The sequence below is a fragment of the Haliotis cracherodii genome, unplaced genomic scaffold (genome assembly GCF_022045235.1).
Source record: "Haliotis cracherodii isolate W230 unplaced genomic scaffold, xgHalCrac1.p SCAF_11, whole genome shotgun sequence".
Classification (NCBI taxonomy): Eukaryota; Metazoa; Mollusca; class Gastropoda; order Lepetellida; family Haliotidae; genus Haliotis; species Haliotis cracherodii.
Window position 1 is genome coordinate 35,308,446 of NW_027266266.1, and position 14,837 is coordinate 35,323,282.

Consider the following 14,837-nt stretch of genomic DNA (forward strand, 5'->3'; position numbering starts at 1 on the left):
GCCTCTGATTGACCAATCAGAATCAAGTAATTTCTAATCTCATTAAAATCAGATCTTAGCTCTCGCTACCGCTAAACAAAGATCTGAGGACATCCCATTACGGGTCACGTCAGAACGACCTTTCATCCAACCAATCAAAGCGTCGCTTTCCAGATCATGAAAGTGACAGTCGGAATTTTCAAATCATGCAACCTCAAAATATCTAACAGAGGGTATTCCGAACGACAGTTAAATGTTTTATAATTATATCCATACAATCTAGGCCATCTATAAGCCATTCCAGAATCTTCTTTTGATCATTTTTAACATTTATGTTCGAGAGCACTTCAAAATATGTTCCGAAGCATAGTCGCCAGTTTGAAACTAGTGTTGCAATGCTTGAGAAAGCTGCCATCTGATTGACTAATGTCGATTTCTTGTCAGTCAATTCATTGGTTGGTCAAAGGTCACGAAAGGTTCTGACGTGATCCGTACTGGGATGTCCTCAGATCTTTGTTTAGCGGTAGCGAAAACTAAGATCTGATTTTAATGAGATTGAGTAATTTTCAAATTCATGGTAGAATAAAAGGCTTGTCAGAGATACTAATACAGCTATTCATGTATGTAATGCAGCTTTTGTGTATTTGAAATGACAACTCTCTGTCAGTGACAAGAACAACCTCTTTTGCAGAAGCTTGGTCATTTTTAACTTTGTTACTCAAATTGACAGGAGCAAAATCACCTACCGAATCCCTATAATCAGGCACTGACAAGAGATTGGTTAAGAATATAGATGTACATTTTTAATCATATTTTCAATCACTACTACTGGAGTGCCTGGTCCAGAGACTTCCAGTGATGATGCTAAATTATTGCTGACAGCAACATTAAAAAACATTCTTGCAATACACAGGGTAATGGGGTATGGGTCACACAGAGTATTAGGCTAGTTAGGACTGCTGCCTATTGTTTTCATAGAAATCAAAATTATTTGACTACAGTTGTAAGCATGCAAGGATGGAGAGGGATAATGGATGACTCTTCATGTTTTCATTAAACTTGTTTTGACTCAAATAAATTGAGAGTTCATCATGTTTAACGGCATTCAATGCAGTAGTGTATTACAAATTATTAAGACCCTTTTGGCTCTTCCTTTTTTTTGTATGAAAGACAAGTCACCTTTGCATTACAAATCCAATATGATGTGAAAATGGGAAAGGTATGGTTCGACCTCAGAGAACTCATAGATGAATACTCTGATTACATTTTGTATCTACATTCCATTATAACAAATACCCTGGACCCAAATGCCACCATAACTTGGTTTTGAGTTGAATTCACCCGAAATGATGCTAAATATAGCCGTCCAATCAAATTCCCCTTATCTTTCCTGATTGGAACAAGTACTAATGTCTATACTCGCCTGGTTGCTGTTGTCTCAGCTGCGGCAGGTTACTCTTGGTAGCATGTGGACTTCAGTCCGAGCTAAAAGAGCAGTTATGTAACCAGGTTTATAAACCTGCTACAGTTATAGTAGTGTTCTAATTCGATTATGGAGTCTATAAATATTCATTTACTATGTAATTTTGCAAGTAAATCTATGCCTAACTCTCATTCAGAAAAATTGTTTTGATTGGTTACTGATTTCCAGCTCTTGAGTGAGAGAGTCTCTGTGCTAAGTGATATGAGAGATTTCCAGGGCAGAACTCAAAATTCATGAGAGATATTTTAACCAGACTGGGCACATAGATGGGTCTAGTGGTAAACCAGTGCCTTTTAATAGTTTGGAATTTCTGAAAAAATAATTTTTTGAGTTCTGATAGCAACTACTTTGACTGAGACTGAAAGCTGGCAGCTCCTGACGTTCTGTATGTATGGTTGTATATGAACTGGCAGCTCCTGACGTTCTGCAGGTATGGTTGTAGATGAGCTGGCAGCTCCTGACGTTCTGCACGTATGGTTGTAGATGAGCTGGCAGCTCCTGACGTTCTGCACGTATGGTTGTATATGAGCTGGCAGCTCCTGACGTTCTGCACGTATGGTTGTATATGAGCTGGAAGCTCCTGACGTTCTGCACGTATGGTTGTAGATGAGCTGGCAGCTCCTGACGTTCTGCACGTATGGTTGTAGATGAGCTGGAAGCTCCTGACGTTCTGTATGTATGGTTGTAGATGAGCTGGCAGCTCCTGACGTTCTGCACGTATGGTTGTACTTGTAGATGAGCTGGCAGCTCCTGACGGTCTGTATGTATTGTTGTAGATGAGCTGGCAGCTCCTGACATTCTGTATGTATGTTTGTAGATGAGCTGGCCACCTTGAAGCAGCGACTGGCAGACCTGGAGGAGAGGGAACAGACGCTGGCCCGCGAGAAGCTTGAGGCAGAGAGTGAGTTTGGAATAAAGAGAGCAAAGTTCAAAGAGCTTTTCTTGCAGAAAGAAGGTCAGTCCATGCTCTTGTGGATAGTGCTCTTGTAGGTAGTGCTGACAGTTCATGCTCTTATGGATAGTGCTCTTGTAGGTAGTGCTTGCCATGCTTATCATTTCCTAATGTTAAAAGTGAAAATATTAAGATACTACACAAAGCCTGTTAACATGGTTAATTTGGATGACTGTTTACCTGTTTAGTTTGTAGATGTATATATTCAACCAGTACAATGTGTCCATTTCCGTTATGAGGGGTAATACTGCCAGAGGTCAGGGTCATTGACCACTGAAACCCCAAATGATCGTCCATATCAGATCTAATTGACAATATGAGTCCCCTTATACAGGTTATATTTCTGAAACCTGGTCAGCTAATAAAAAAATGTTGCTCTGGGGTCAAAGGTTACAAATAAAAAGCGAAAGAAATGATGTAATGAAGTTTGTAGACATGTCATCCGGACCCGTGAAGATTCCGGGGTAGAATAGGACTTCAGCAACCCAGGCTTGTCTCCCCGTGAAGATTCCGGGGTAGAATAAGACTTCAGCAACCCAGGCTTGTCTCCCCGTGAAGATTCCGGGGTAGAATAGGACTTCAGCAACCCAGGCTTGTCTCACCGTGAAGATTCCGGGGTAGAATAGGACTTCAGCAACCCAGGCTTGACTCCCCGTGAAGATTCCGGGGTAGAATAGGACTTCAGCAACCCAGGCTTGTCTCCCCGTGAAGATTCCGGGGTAGAATAGGACTTCAGCAACCCAGGCATGTCTCCCCGTGAAGATTCCGGGGTAGAATAGGACTTCAGCAACCCAGGCTTGTCGTAAAAGGTGACTATGCTTGTCGTAAAAGGCGACTAACGGGATTGGGTGGTCAGGCTCGCTGACTTGGTTGATGCATGTCATTGATCCCTATTGCGTGGATCGATGCTCATGATATTAATGACTGGATTATCTGGTCCAGACTCGATTATTTACAGACCGCCGTCATATAGCTGGAATGTTGCTGAGTGCAGCGTTAAACAACAAACCAACCAACCAACATGTTATCCGGGTTCCTACATGCATGAATGTGGAAGTCTGGCCTTGAAATGGCCGTGAATTTAAGGTCGTTAATTTGAATCTGCCTTGAACTGTTGAATAGACCTTAAAATTTGTGACCCTCACATTTGGTAACTATTGTCAACTCTGCTGTGTTAAAAAACGCAAAAATCCTCCAACAATTTGTGATGATATCATGTATCAAAGGCTGGTACTTGATTAAATCATAATCATGAAACTTGACTTGACTATATTTATGTTGTATTTGGATGTACTGATATTAATGGAGCTCTTCTGACAATGGAATAAATCCATTTTAAGGAATACGTGGGTGTAACTTTTCTCCTTGAAGAGTGAGACAACTGCCTTGAACCAGTCTTACATTTGGTGGCTAAAGTTGTGTGAACAATGGACTGAATGTAGGAATGTTATAAATAAGGGTGTGGGGTAATATCGATGTGTTGGTAAGTTGAGGTTCATATTTTCCACAATGCGTATCACAATATCCTTTTTTCATGCTCGATATAGCCGTTGATTTCAAATAGCAATATTTATGTTGTGTTTTATGTTATATACTTGCCAAATGCCTTCGCTGTCCCGGAGCATGCACCCGGGGCCCCAAGATGGCTGCGTCTTTATTAACTGAGTAAACATTATGTTGTACCAGCATTTTGTTTTGTTCCATTTATGAACTTCAATTCATACCTTAATGTATCAGATTGCTTTTGAATTCAAAATTTAGAATTATACAATATATCATCATGCATATCGTAATATGGCCTTGTGCAACCCAAAATATTGTGATACACTTTAAACCTTTAATACGTATCCCTAATGATGATCTGTCTTGAATGCCAACCATATCAATCAGTATAACAGGTGGACGTCAGTGGTCATGTCGGGCTTTAGTTAATATGAAATTTAGGTTCCCAATGATAGCTTTGACGAATATTGATTGACCTACAGTATTGGGTATCTATGCTACAGGACAAGTAGAAACTACTTTATCATAAAATTGTTTTCATATACAAGACCAGCATGCCGAACATGGCATTATTTTCAGTACATATTTCTGAAGAACAACAATTTTTCTTCAAACCAGAATTTTTCACTAAAAGTCTGTAAACCAAAGAAATAAACAAATCAGGCCTTGTCAGATGGGAATGTAGTCTCACTTTCATCTGTGTGGGTTTCTCTGCGACTGTTCCAGATGAGCTGAAGAAGGAGAAGGAGACGAGGGTGGAGTGGCAGGACAAGATCAGCCAGTTGGAGGAAGAGCTCGGGCGAGTCAGGGCGGAGCTAGAGGGGGTCAAGACAGCAGCTGCGGTCACTGAGACGTCCCGCTGTGAGGAGCTGAATGAGATCCGACGCCAACACCAGCAGGAAGTCGACAGTCTCCAACATATTATGAGTGGTTAGAATTGAGCTCAGAACATTTCTAAAACTGAAATTGGTGTAATTGTTTGTTTGGTGTACTAGATGAAAGGCCATATGACCTTGTGTGCTGACCATCTCTACTGAAGTCCCAGGATTATCAAGATATAATGTGTATGGATGACCTGGCAATCCAGGGTTCATACAGGCTTGGAAAAGCCTTGAAGCTCAAGATCTCTCTTGAAAAATCTTGAAAATCACCAAAATAGCTTGGAAAGCCTTGAATTTGTTCAAAATGACATTATTCTTGTTAATCAAAGTATTAAAGCACACAAAATATGTACCAAGAAGTTTAAGTGAGATTTGTCACAGTGATAGATTTGTGTGCCAAAGACCCTGAAGAATTCATGACAGACTTAATTTATTTTTTTGGGGGGGTGAAAAATATATCTTATTTGAAAATGTGAGATGGTCATACTGTAAGTCGTAGCAGGATAACGAGGGGTACGTGGGGTTTTATGTGACCTGCGTTAGGTTTTGTAACATCAGTTGGAGGTGAGTGGTATAAAACCTGATAAGGGACTCAAAAAACCTTACTTGATAGTAAAACCCCACGTGATAGTAAAACCCCAATTGATAGTAAACAGCTGTTCGAATGAACTGAGGTTAACTTGTGCTATGTCACATGACTTCCTTTGACTCAGAAAAAGCGTCCGGCTTTTTTCTGTCTCTCAGAAATCCATATGCAGCCTGTATTGCTCGTGGCGGGGTTTAAGAGTTTTATTCCCCTGGTAAGACATTTAATACTCTCCAAGGTGGGTTACACAGTATTTTATCAAATTTGTTACTTATCCTGCATTACTCCTTAATGCATTCACTGCTTACCTTACGATAACAAAAAGACATAGCGATGGTTTTGGGTGAACAAATAAAGTTGTTTCAAAGTCACACCCTGCCTTTTGTATGGACCATCATCGCTATTAATGTGACCTTGATGACAAGTCACCTTCCCCACATCACTGCCTGTCACACTACAGCAAGGACGTGTCTCAGCGGAGTTCTTCAAATTGGATTAATTTAGACCTTCAGGTTTTGGCTACAATTCTAAAATTTATCTATGATGGATGATGTATTCCTTTCATATTATTTTCACTAAGTTGTGTAGTTTTATGTGGATTATATAGGCGTAAAAGACTTTGTCTTTCTTCCCGCCTCATAGATCATGTGGTCAGGCATGGAGACTTATATAGATCAGAGGGTCAGTTTTGGTGACATGTGGTCAGGCTCAATGATTTCAATAGATCCTGTGGTCAGGCTCGGTGACATATAGATCAGGTGGTCAGACTTGCTGACTTACTTAGATCAGGTGGTCAGACCCAATGACTTACATAGATCGGGTGGTCAGGTTTGGTGACTTATGTAGATCCTGTGGTCAGGCTCAATGATATCAATAGATCCTGTGGTTAAGCTCGGTGACATATAGATCAGGTGGTCAGGCTTGCTGACTTACTTAGATCAGGTGGTCAGGCGTGGTGACTTAATTTAGAGCCTAAGCATTGGATATTGCTCTTAATTCTAAACACTGACAGCATTTATTCATTTTCAGGTCTCTCTGATATATATAATTTTATCTTATCCTGACTCATACTTATTGCTTATCTCTCTCGCTTCCGAATAGGTAGTGGAAACGTCCTGTGCTGTTCCCAAAGAACAGAGAAAACAGCTCCCCCAAATGCATCCTCACTCTGCGCATGCGCACCGGAACCATGTGACCAAGCCCAGTAACTCATCACTCTCTCTTTTTCGCGCCATCTTGGCAGCTGGAAATTTTTTGCTGTGGATCGTAATCCAAGCTTACATCCGCACAACCCCAGAGGTTCGCGCAGCCCGCAGTGTCATCCAATCAGGCTACAAATACAGCCGACATAAACCTCAATCAGCCTCAGACCTTCGCGCAGATACCGGCCTTCGCGCAGCCCAGCACAGCAATTACGCAATCCCCTACCTTCGCGCAGACTATTAATCAACAAGAGTATACACAGACGCCAGTGTTCGCGCAGACTCCCGCCTTCGTGCAGGCTCCCGCCTTTGCGCAGCCTTCAACATTTACACTGCCAACTACCTTCACGCAGCCTACCTTTTTTACACAAGGTACTTTGCCAACGCCTGCTATTAATACAGATATGATAGATATCACTCAGCAAGTTGTAATGGCTATGCAACAACAAATGTGTAAACAACCTGGCACACAGTCGACTACCTCTTCACACAATAGCTCGAAGATGTCGCAGCCATCATTTACGGCTCCGAATCCTAACGCCTCCTATCTTCTGCGAGAGGAGGATGTGTTCAAGCCCCCTCAAAATGACGACACATCGGGGGGAAATTACCCTTCAATTTATGAGGATCATGAATTATTGGCGTGGATTACAGATAGACTACCGATATCATCACCGTCAAGAAATTCTTCTCCCACTGATACATACTGTATCAAAGGGGACGATATAGACACACTAACCTTCCCACCGATAAAACCAATCTCCAACATTGCAGAGAATCTTAATGTTTCTTTTGCGAAAGCCATGAAATCACAAGGACTTCCAACACCGAGCTTTAATTTTAAGAAATTCCCCATGCACACCATGTCGCAATTTCTTCGCTCACCGGAGATTGATGAGGATTACTCACTTATGTCAGACTCCAAAAGTAAAGCCTATCGCATTGAGGATAAGAAAATTGCATAACTTGATACGACTACAAGACATGCATTCTTTGGACTAGCGATGTCACGCTCTATGAACGAAGCTATGATCTATGCATTAAAAGAGCCTCAGAACGACCGGGAATGAATGTTACTTTCAGCGCTCGTCAATCAAAAGAAAAATCAAGAAATTATTTCTGATCAGTGTCGGCAGGTTTAACACTACTACGGCGACAAGGTCTTATGAATAATTCTAATTGGTCAGATACCTAGGAACTGGATACTGGGAACTTCCCCCCCCCCAGCCGTTCATGTACAGCATTCCCCAGTAGGCGGAAGATTGGCAAGATTTTGGATGAATTGGGACATTCAAGGAGACAAATTTGTTTCCAACATTCTAAGAAAGGGCTACTCCCCGACTTTATTCAAGAAACCCCCGTTATCTCGCAAGCCACCGGAAATACGTTATCGGAAAGAACTTTTGCCGAAGTTGACCGAAGCAATCAATTCACTTCTTAACAATGGCGCAGTTGAGAAAATTCAACCAGAATTACTAACGCCGGGTTTCTATTCACCGATCTTTCTGGTTCCCAAAAAGAATTCAAACGAAAAGTTTCGTTTGATTTACAACATGAGGAAATTCAACAAGAAATACCTCCCAAAACCGGAGAAGTTCAGAATGATTCATTTACCACAACTAAAACAGATGATAAGACAGCACGACTTTCTCGGAAGCATCGATCTACAGGATGCTTACCTACACATTCCCATAAAACAGACTTTCAGGAAATATTTACGTTTCCTCTTCAAAGGACAACATTACCAGTGGGCGGTCCTGCCCTTTGGAATTTCCACGGCCCCGTGGCTATTTACACGAGTGACCAAACCAATTGTGACATTTCTTCACAACAAGGGAATTTGTTGTGCTTTTTACCTAGACGACGGGATACAAGCCCATCAATCAACAGAGGTACTCAGACTACAACTGAATTTCACCCTGAAATTATTAACACAACTGGGTTGGTTAATAAATTTTCAGAAGTCCGATCTACAACCATCTCAAGACCTCAAATTTCTGGGGATCAGATTTCTAAGCAATCAGAACCTAATAATGGTACCAGAAGATCGATGTATAAAAATCAAGACTTGCTTGCCAACAGCAATTTGCAAGAAAATCTCAGTCAACGAATGGCAAATGATACTAGGCTTACTCACGTCAGCCCAAGCGTTGACGGTCTGAGGCAGACTACACTTACGCCCTATTCAGAGATTTATAAATCCATACCTAGAGTATCAGGATTTAAAACTGCAACTACCACAAACTTTGAGGAAACACCTCTTATGGTGGACAGTGAAATCGAACGTTTGCGCAGGAACTTGTTTAGACGAGCCGGATTACAACAACCACCTATTCGTGGACGCCTCACTTCAAGGTTGGGGAGCTCACTTCAACGGAGAAGTAACAGCAGGCCTATGGTTAGAAGCAGAAAAGCTCTACCACATCAATTATCTGGAATACGAGGCAGTAATCCGTGCAATATTTCACTGGGCCCCACAGTTAAGAAACCAACGTCTGATGATCAGAACAGACAATTCAACTGTGGCATACAATATAAACCTTCAAGGCACGACCAAATCGGAGACCCTCTTGAAGTTGACATTTCCACTTTACGAGCTAGTAGACAATCTGAACTTAACAATAAAGGCAAGACATATACCAGGAGTGGCAAATGTCTTAGCAGACGCCTAATCCAGGCCAGCCAAACCATCACCGACAGAATGGAAGCTACATCCAGAAGCATTCCAACTGGCAATAAAAGAGAAAGGTTGCCCACTGATAGACCTATTTGCAACCAGATTCAACAATCAGATAACAACATTTGTATCACCAGTGCCAGACCCACTAGCTTGGTCAGTCGATGCTCTGTCAATATCATGGGAGGGACTAAATGCGTACGCGTTTCCTCCACCAGCCGTAATACCACAGATATTACAAAAGATCCTACACACGAGCAGCCTACAATTGCTTTTGGTAGCGCCTTACTGGCCGGCGAGAACGTGGTTTCCAGATCTCGTCGAACTAGCAGAGAATCTACTGCTACATCCTCACTCCAATCAGGTCCATCCAAGACCAGATCTATACGAACTTCACGTATGGAGCATATCAAGAGCAGTCTCGTTAAAAGAGGATATTCCATAAGAGCAGCTAAGGCAGTCTCCTAAGCACTTCGTAGATCAACGAGGAATCTCTATGATGATAAATGGAAAAGTTTTGACCAGTTTGCAACATCCAAGGGTTTTTCTGCAGCCAAAGCTACTATACCACAAGTAGCAGATTACCTATGTCACTTACGAAGTACAAGGAATCTTAAAGGTTCGACACTGGGCACTTATTTGGCCGCTATCAGTTCTGTACTGACAATGGCTAACGGGATAAAACTTATTAAAGTTCCCGAGCTGATAGCCCTACTCAGATCCTTCAGACTTGAGGACCAACAGAAAAGATTTAGAGATCCAGCTTGGGACCTAAATATAGTGCTGCAACACCTAACCAGTGATGCATACGAACCGCTCCAACAGGCCGACTATGAACACCTGACGCAGAAAACCCTATTTTTTCTGGCATTAGCTACGGCAGCCAGAATGTCTGAAATCCATGCGATAGACTTCAATCGCATCACATTTGACAGTGGTAACAACTCATCAGCGCACCTTGGCTTAAGATGGGACTTTATTGCAAAGAACCAGTTACCAGGCCAACCAGACGGACAATTCCACATTACGGCTCTTTCCTCCGTCCTTGGTGCAGAGGATACAGAGGATTTATCACTTTGCCCAGTCAGAGCCTTAAGGTTATACCTACAAAAGTCTAAACCTAGAAGACAAGGTTTTAAGAGACTATTTATTCCTTTATTAAGGAATAAACACACAGAGGTATCCAGAACAACTATATCATTTTGGATGAGAGCTGTTATTCTCAGAGCATACAGAGCAGTGGGATTGGACCCCCCTTCAGCCTCCAACCCGCACGAAGTAAGAGCCTTAGCCTCAACTTTGGCACTTCACGGCAACTGCTCCATAGCAACTATTATGGAAGGCTGTTTCTGGAAATCAGATACGTTTTTCGCCAATCACTACCTCAGAGACCAATTCGGACCATTAGTTGTGGCACAACAACTCACGATTCCTACCAGACGACATTAGAAGATCACACTCACCCAATATCACGTAGACTTGTTGACGTCAGGTTACTGTTCCATAACCAACGACTGAGAGTCCATGCCCCCTGTTTTACTATGTAATTCAGCACATGAGTGAGAAATGATTGTGTTAAGATTATTGCTCTTCTCTTAACACCCTAATCGTTTAAGGTGAACAAGATTTAATCTTAGAAACCTTATAAATCCACAAATCTGTATGATTTACTTCCATTTTGCTGCTCACAAAAAAGGAAGGTGGTCCCCAATTAAGAATTTACACAGAAGATTAACAACGTTCCTATGGGGTTTATAGAACAGATCAACGTTTATCACACATACAGGTAAAACCCACCACCTACTGTGAGATTCAAGCAATAAGTATGAGTCAGGAAAAGATACAATATGTATTTTTTAGAGTAAAAATATCATTTATACTTATCCTGACTCATACGAATGAGTACCCTCCCGGCCTTCCCCTCTTTCCACTGATGTGTTACGACCATTAAGTAGGAAATAAGAGAGAGTGATGAGTTACTGGGCTTGGTCACATGGTTCCGGTGCGCATGTGCAGAGTGAGGGTGCGTTTGGGGGAGCTGTTTTCTCTGTTCTTTGGGAACAGCACAGGACGTTTCCACTACCTATTCGGAAGAGAGAGAGATAAGCAATAAGTATGAGTCAGGATAAGTATAAATGATATTTTTACTCTAAAAAATACATTATATATATGTGTGTGTGTGTGTGTATGTGTGTGTGTGTATATATATATATATATATATATATATATATATATATATATATATATATATATATATATATATAAAAATAAATAAATATAAAGACAGAGTCAAAACCCTTTTGCCCAGTGTGAATAAAGGAGTTTTGACAAGCATGAGTATCTGGACTCTGTTTTTTTTAATATTTAATACACCTGATGAAGTCACTTGTTTTTATGTGATCACATAACTTCATATATTTTGGGTTTTTTTTAGAAGCAGCAGATGAGGCTTCCAACTCCACAGCAGCTCAGTACGAATGCGAGAGAACCAAACTGTCCAATCTCACCGTTAAGTACGAGGAAGAAATTCAATCACTGCGAAGCAAACTCAGTCAGGAAAGGTCAGTTGAAGCAGCATGGTATGGAATACTGTACGTGCTATAATGTTCGATGCCAGCCTTCCAGCGTCTATGGTCGTGTGTTGTGCTGCATCCAATGTAGATGACAGGCATCTAATCACCACATAGATCCTGCTGATATCACAGCTATATATACCCTATGGACGTAGAATAGATTTCAAGCACCTCATGTGTGTTGTCCCCTGTGGACAAATAGGTTCAGAGTAGGTACCCAGTTAAAAGGGGATGGGTGTGTGATCAGATGATTGCATGGCATCATGGCCCTCACAGTAGAGCACGCCCATACTTACAACCACTAGTTGGCTTGGATGATACTCAGTTGTTTACATACTGCTGGAATATTGGTGTCTGCCACATTAAAAAGCATTCACCCATGCTTGTTGTGTCAGGTGTGTCAAGTGTGTATTGGTGGGTACAGGGATGACTGATATTGAGGTTTGGATCGGTGGCCACCATGAATGACATTGAATGCATACACTCAAGATATAGTTTGGGAAAACCTTGTAAAGGTTACTAGTTTTCTTCCAAAATGTTGTCATGATTCTCACTACTAATTGAAAATGAATAGTACGCCTTTGAAATTTGGCAGGTTCTTGCTAAGGGAAATGCCTCATGCAGTGACATGCTAAGACGGAGTTAGTTTATTACAAACATATGTTACATGGACCTGGGGATATTGGCCACAGTCAAATTATCTAATATCAAATGTTCAAAGTTTGTTTCATATGTGTCGTCATAATGTGACTACCAAGGATGTTGTATGTGTCTATTGTGTATCTGCATTGTAGGCAACCATTCACTCACTCATTCATTACTAGGGAGGCCTAATAGTTATACATGGCCTATAAATATGATGTTTTGTTTCAGGGAAGGTTTTCTCGCCAATGTTGCCAAGTCTTTGAAGCGAGTAGGAGGGATTGGCCCCAACCTGACCCCTGAACAGGAGAACTTAGAGGACAGCATGAGGAAGGTGGGTGTAAGTGAGGGACTGTGTGACCTTGTCATAAGAACTTATGTGGGATCATTGGTGGGTGTATGTGAAGGACTGTGTGACCTCGTCATAGGAACTTATGTGGGATCATTGGTGGGTGTATGTGAAGGACTGTGTGACCTCGTCATAGGAACTTATGTGGGATCATTGGTGGGTGTATGTGAAGGACTGTGTGACCTCGTCATAGGAACTTATGTAGGATCATTGGTGGGTGTATGTGAAGGAATGTGTGACCTTGTCATAGGGACTTATGTAGGATCATTGGTGGGTGTATGTGAAGGACTGTGTGACCTCGTCATAGGAACTTATGTAGGATCATTGGTGGGTGTATGTGAAGGACTGTGTGACCTCGTCATAGGGACTTATGTAGGATCATTGGTGGGTGTATGTGAAGGACTGTGTGACCTCATCATAGGGACTTATGTAGGATCATTGGTAGGTGTATGTGAAGGACTGTGTGACCTCGTCATAAGGACTTATGTAGGATCATTGGTGGGTGTATGTGAAGGACTGTGTGACCTCGTCATAAGGACTTATGTAGGATCATTGGTGGGTGTATGTGAAGGACTGTGTGATCTCGTCATAAGGACTTATGTAGGATCATTGGTGGGTGTATGTGAAGGACTGTGTGACCTCGTCATAGGGACTTAAGAAGGATCATTGGTGGGTGTATGTGAGGGACTGTGACCTCGTCATAAGGACTTATGTAGGATCATTGGTGGGTGTACGTGAGGGACTGTGTGACCTCGTCATAAGGACTTATGTAGGATCATTGGTGGGTGTACGTGAGGGACTGTGTGACCTCGTCATAGGGATTTATGTGGGATCATTGGTGGGTGTACGTGAAGGACTGTGTGACCTCGTCATAGGGATTTATGTGGGATCATTGGTGGGTGTATGTGAGGGACTGTGTGACCTCGTCATAGGGATTTATGTGGGATCATTGGTGGGTGTACGTGAAGGACTGTGTGACTTCGTCATAAGGACTTAAGTAGGATCATTGGTGGGTGTACCTGAGACAAAGGATCTCCATGTCCTAATCATAACGGCTAAAGCAGTGTAAGATGTGACTCAATCATTGTTCCTTCAGGCCCAGGAAGACGCTGAGATGCTCAAGTCTGTGGTGATGCCACTTGAGGAGGAGATTTCTATGCTGAAGGAAAAACTGAAGCTCGCAGAACAGAAGGTATGTTAGATAACAGGCATGAGAATATGAGGGAGAGTCTAGGGACGCCAACAAGTCTTCCTTCAGGCTTTAACATGGGCAAGGTCATGAATAATAAAGAAGTGACAGTTCTCAAATTGTGTTACGCCCTGTCCAATACACATACTTGTTGGTGAAAGATCCTCAGTGTACACAGAGATGTATATTATGCAAGATATTGTGAATTGTATGTACAGAACCAGAGTTCCAGCATTTTGTCAGGTTATAGCTATAAATGTGTCAGCTGTGATGTTTGTTAACTGTACCACATAGCGTGAGGGGAAACTGTTGGAGGAGACAGACGATTGTTTTGAATTTGTCGTTTTCATGGACATGCATGTGTACTGAATCTTCTGATTGCTTTACAGTTATCTGTGAATGAGTGTCTGCTGGGCGATGAGGCGAAGAAATCTCCATCTCTACCAGATCTGGATGATTTAAAGGACCCTGATGAAAAGGTATACACATAAGATATGTATTGAAACTTGTTCATCTGAATGTTCTGCATTCGTGTACAACTTGTAGACGTGTGTTTTTATGAAAGCTTTCAACATGACAGCATACCATATATTTATGCTCTGGTAAACAGCAGACACAGTGATCAGCGTATTCTGTGGTCATCTGCCCGTGTGTACACAGCCCCGTGTTTTGATGCGAGACGAGTCGGCTGGTAGCTACATATTACAACAAACAACAATTAATGCTTTAAATAAACAAAAGAGGATTAATCACATGCTTGGATTAGCTCAATATCATTAAAATAACATACAAGTTCTCGCTACCACTGAGCCCATCCCATT

General features: G+C 41.8%; 1 protein-coding gene and 1 pseudogene across 2 annotated transcripts in view; both read left to right on the forward strand.

Annotated features, from left to right (window-relative positions):
• Nucleotides 1-14,837, forward strand: part of LOC139456440 (rab GTPase-binding effector protein 1-like) — a 43,473-nt gene that overhangs the window by 1,776 nt on the left and 26,860 nt on the right. Inside the window, exons 2-7 of one of the 2 annotated variants that reach the window (XM_071238148.1) lie at nt 2,280-2,417; nt 4,644-4,847; nt 11,698-11,824; nt 12,710-12,812; nt 13,924-14,019; nt 14,406-14,495. In XM_071238148.1, the coding sequence (XP_071094249.1) occupies nt 2,280-2,417; nt 4,644-4,847; nt 11,698-11,824; nt 12,710-12,812; nt 13,924-14,019; nt 14,406-14,495 (758 nt within the window). The remainder of the gene's footprint in view (nt 1-2,279; nt 2,418-4,643; nt 4,848-11,697; nt 11,825-12,709; nt 12,813-13,923; nt 14,020-14,405; nt 14,496-14,837) is intronic. The other variant, XM_071238149.1, reaches the window with a different exon arrangement.
• On the forward strand, nt 9,357-10,712 carry LOC139455978 (uncharacterized; annotated as a pseudogene).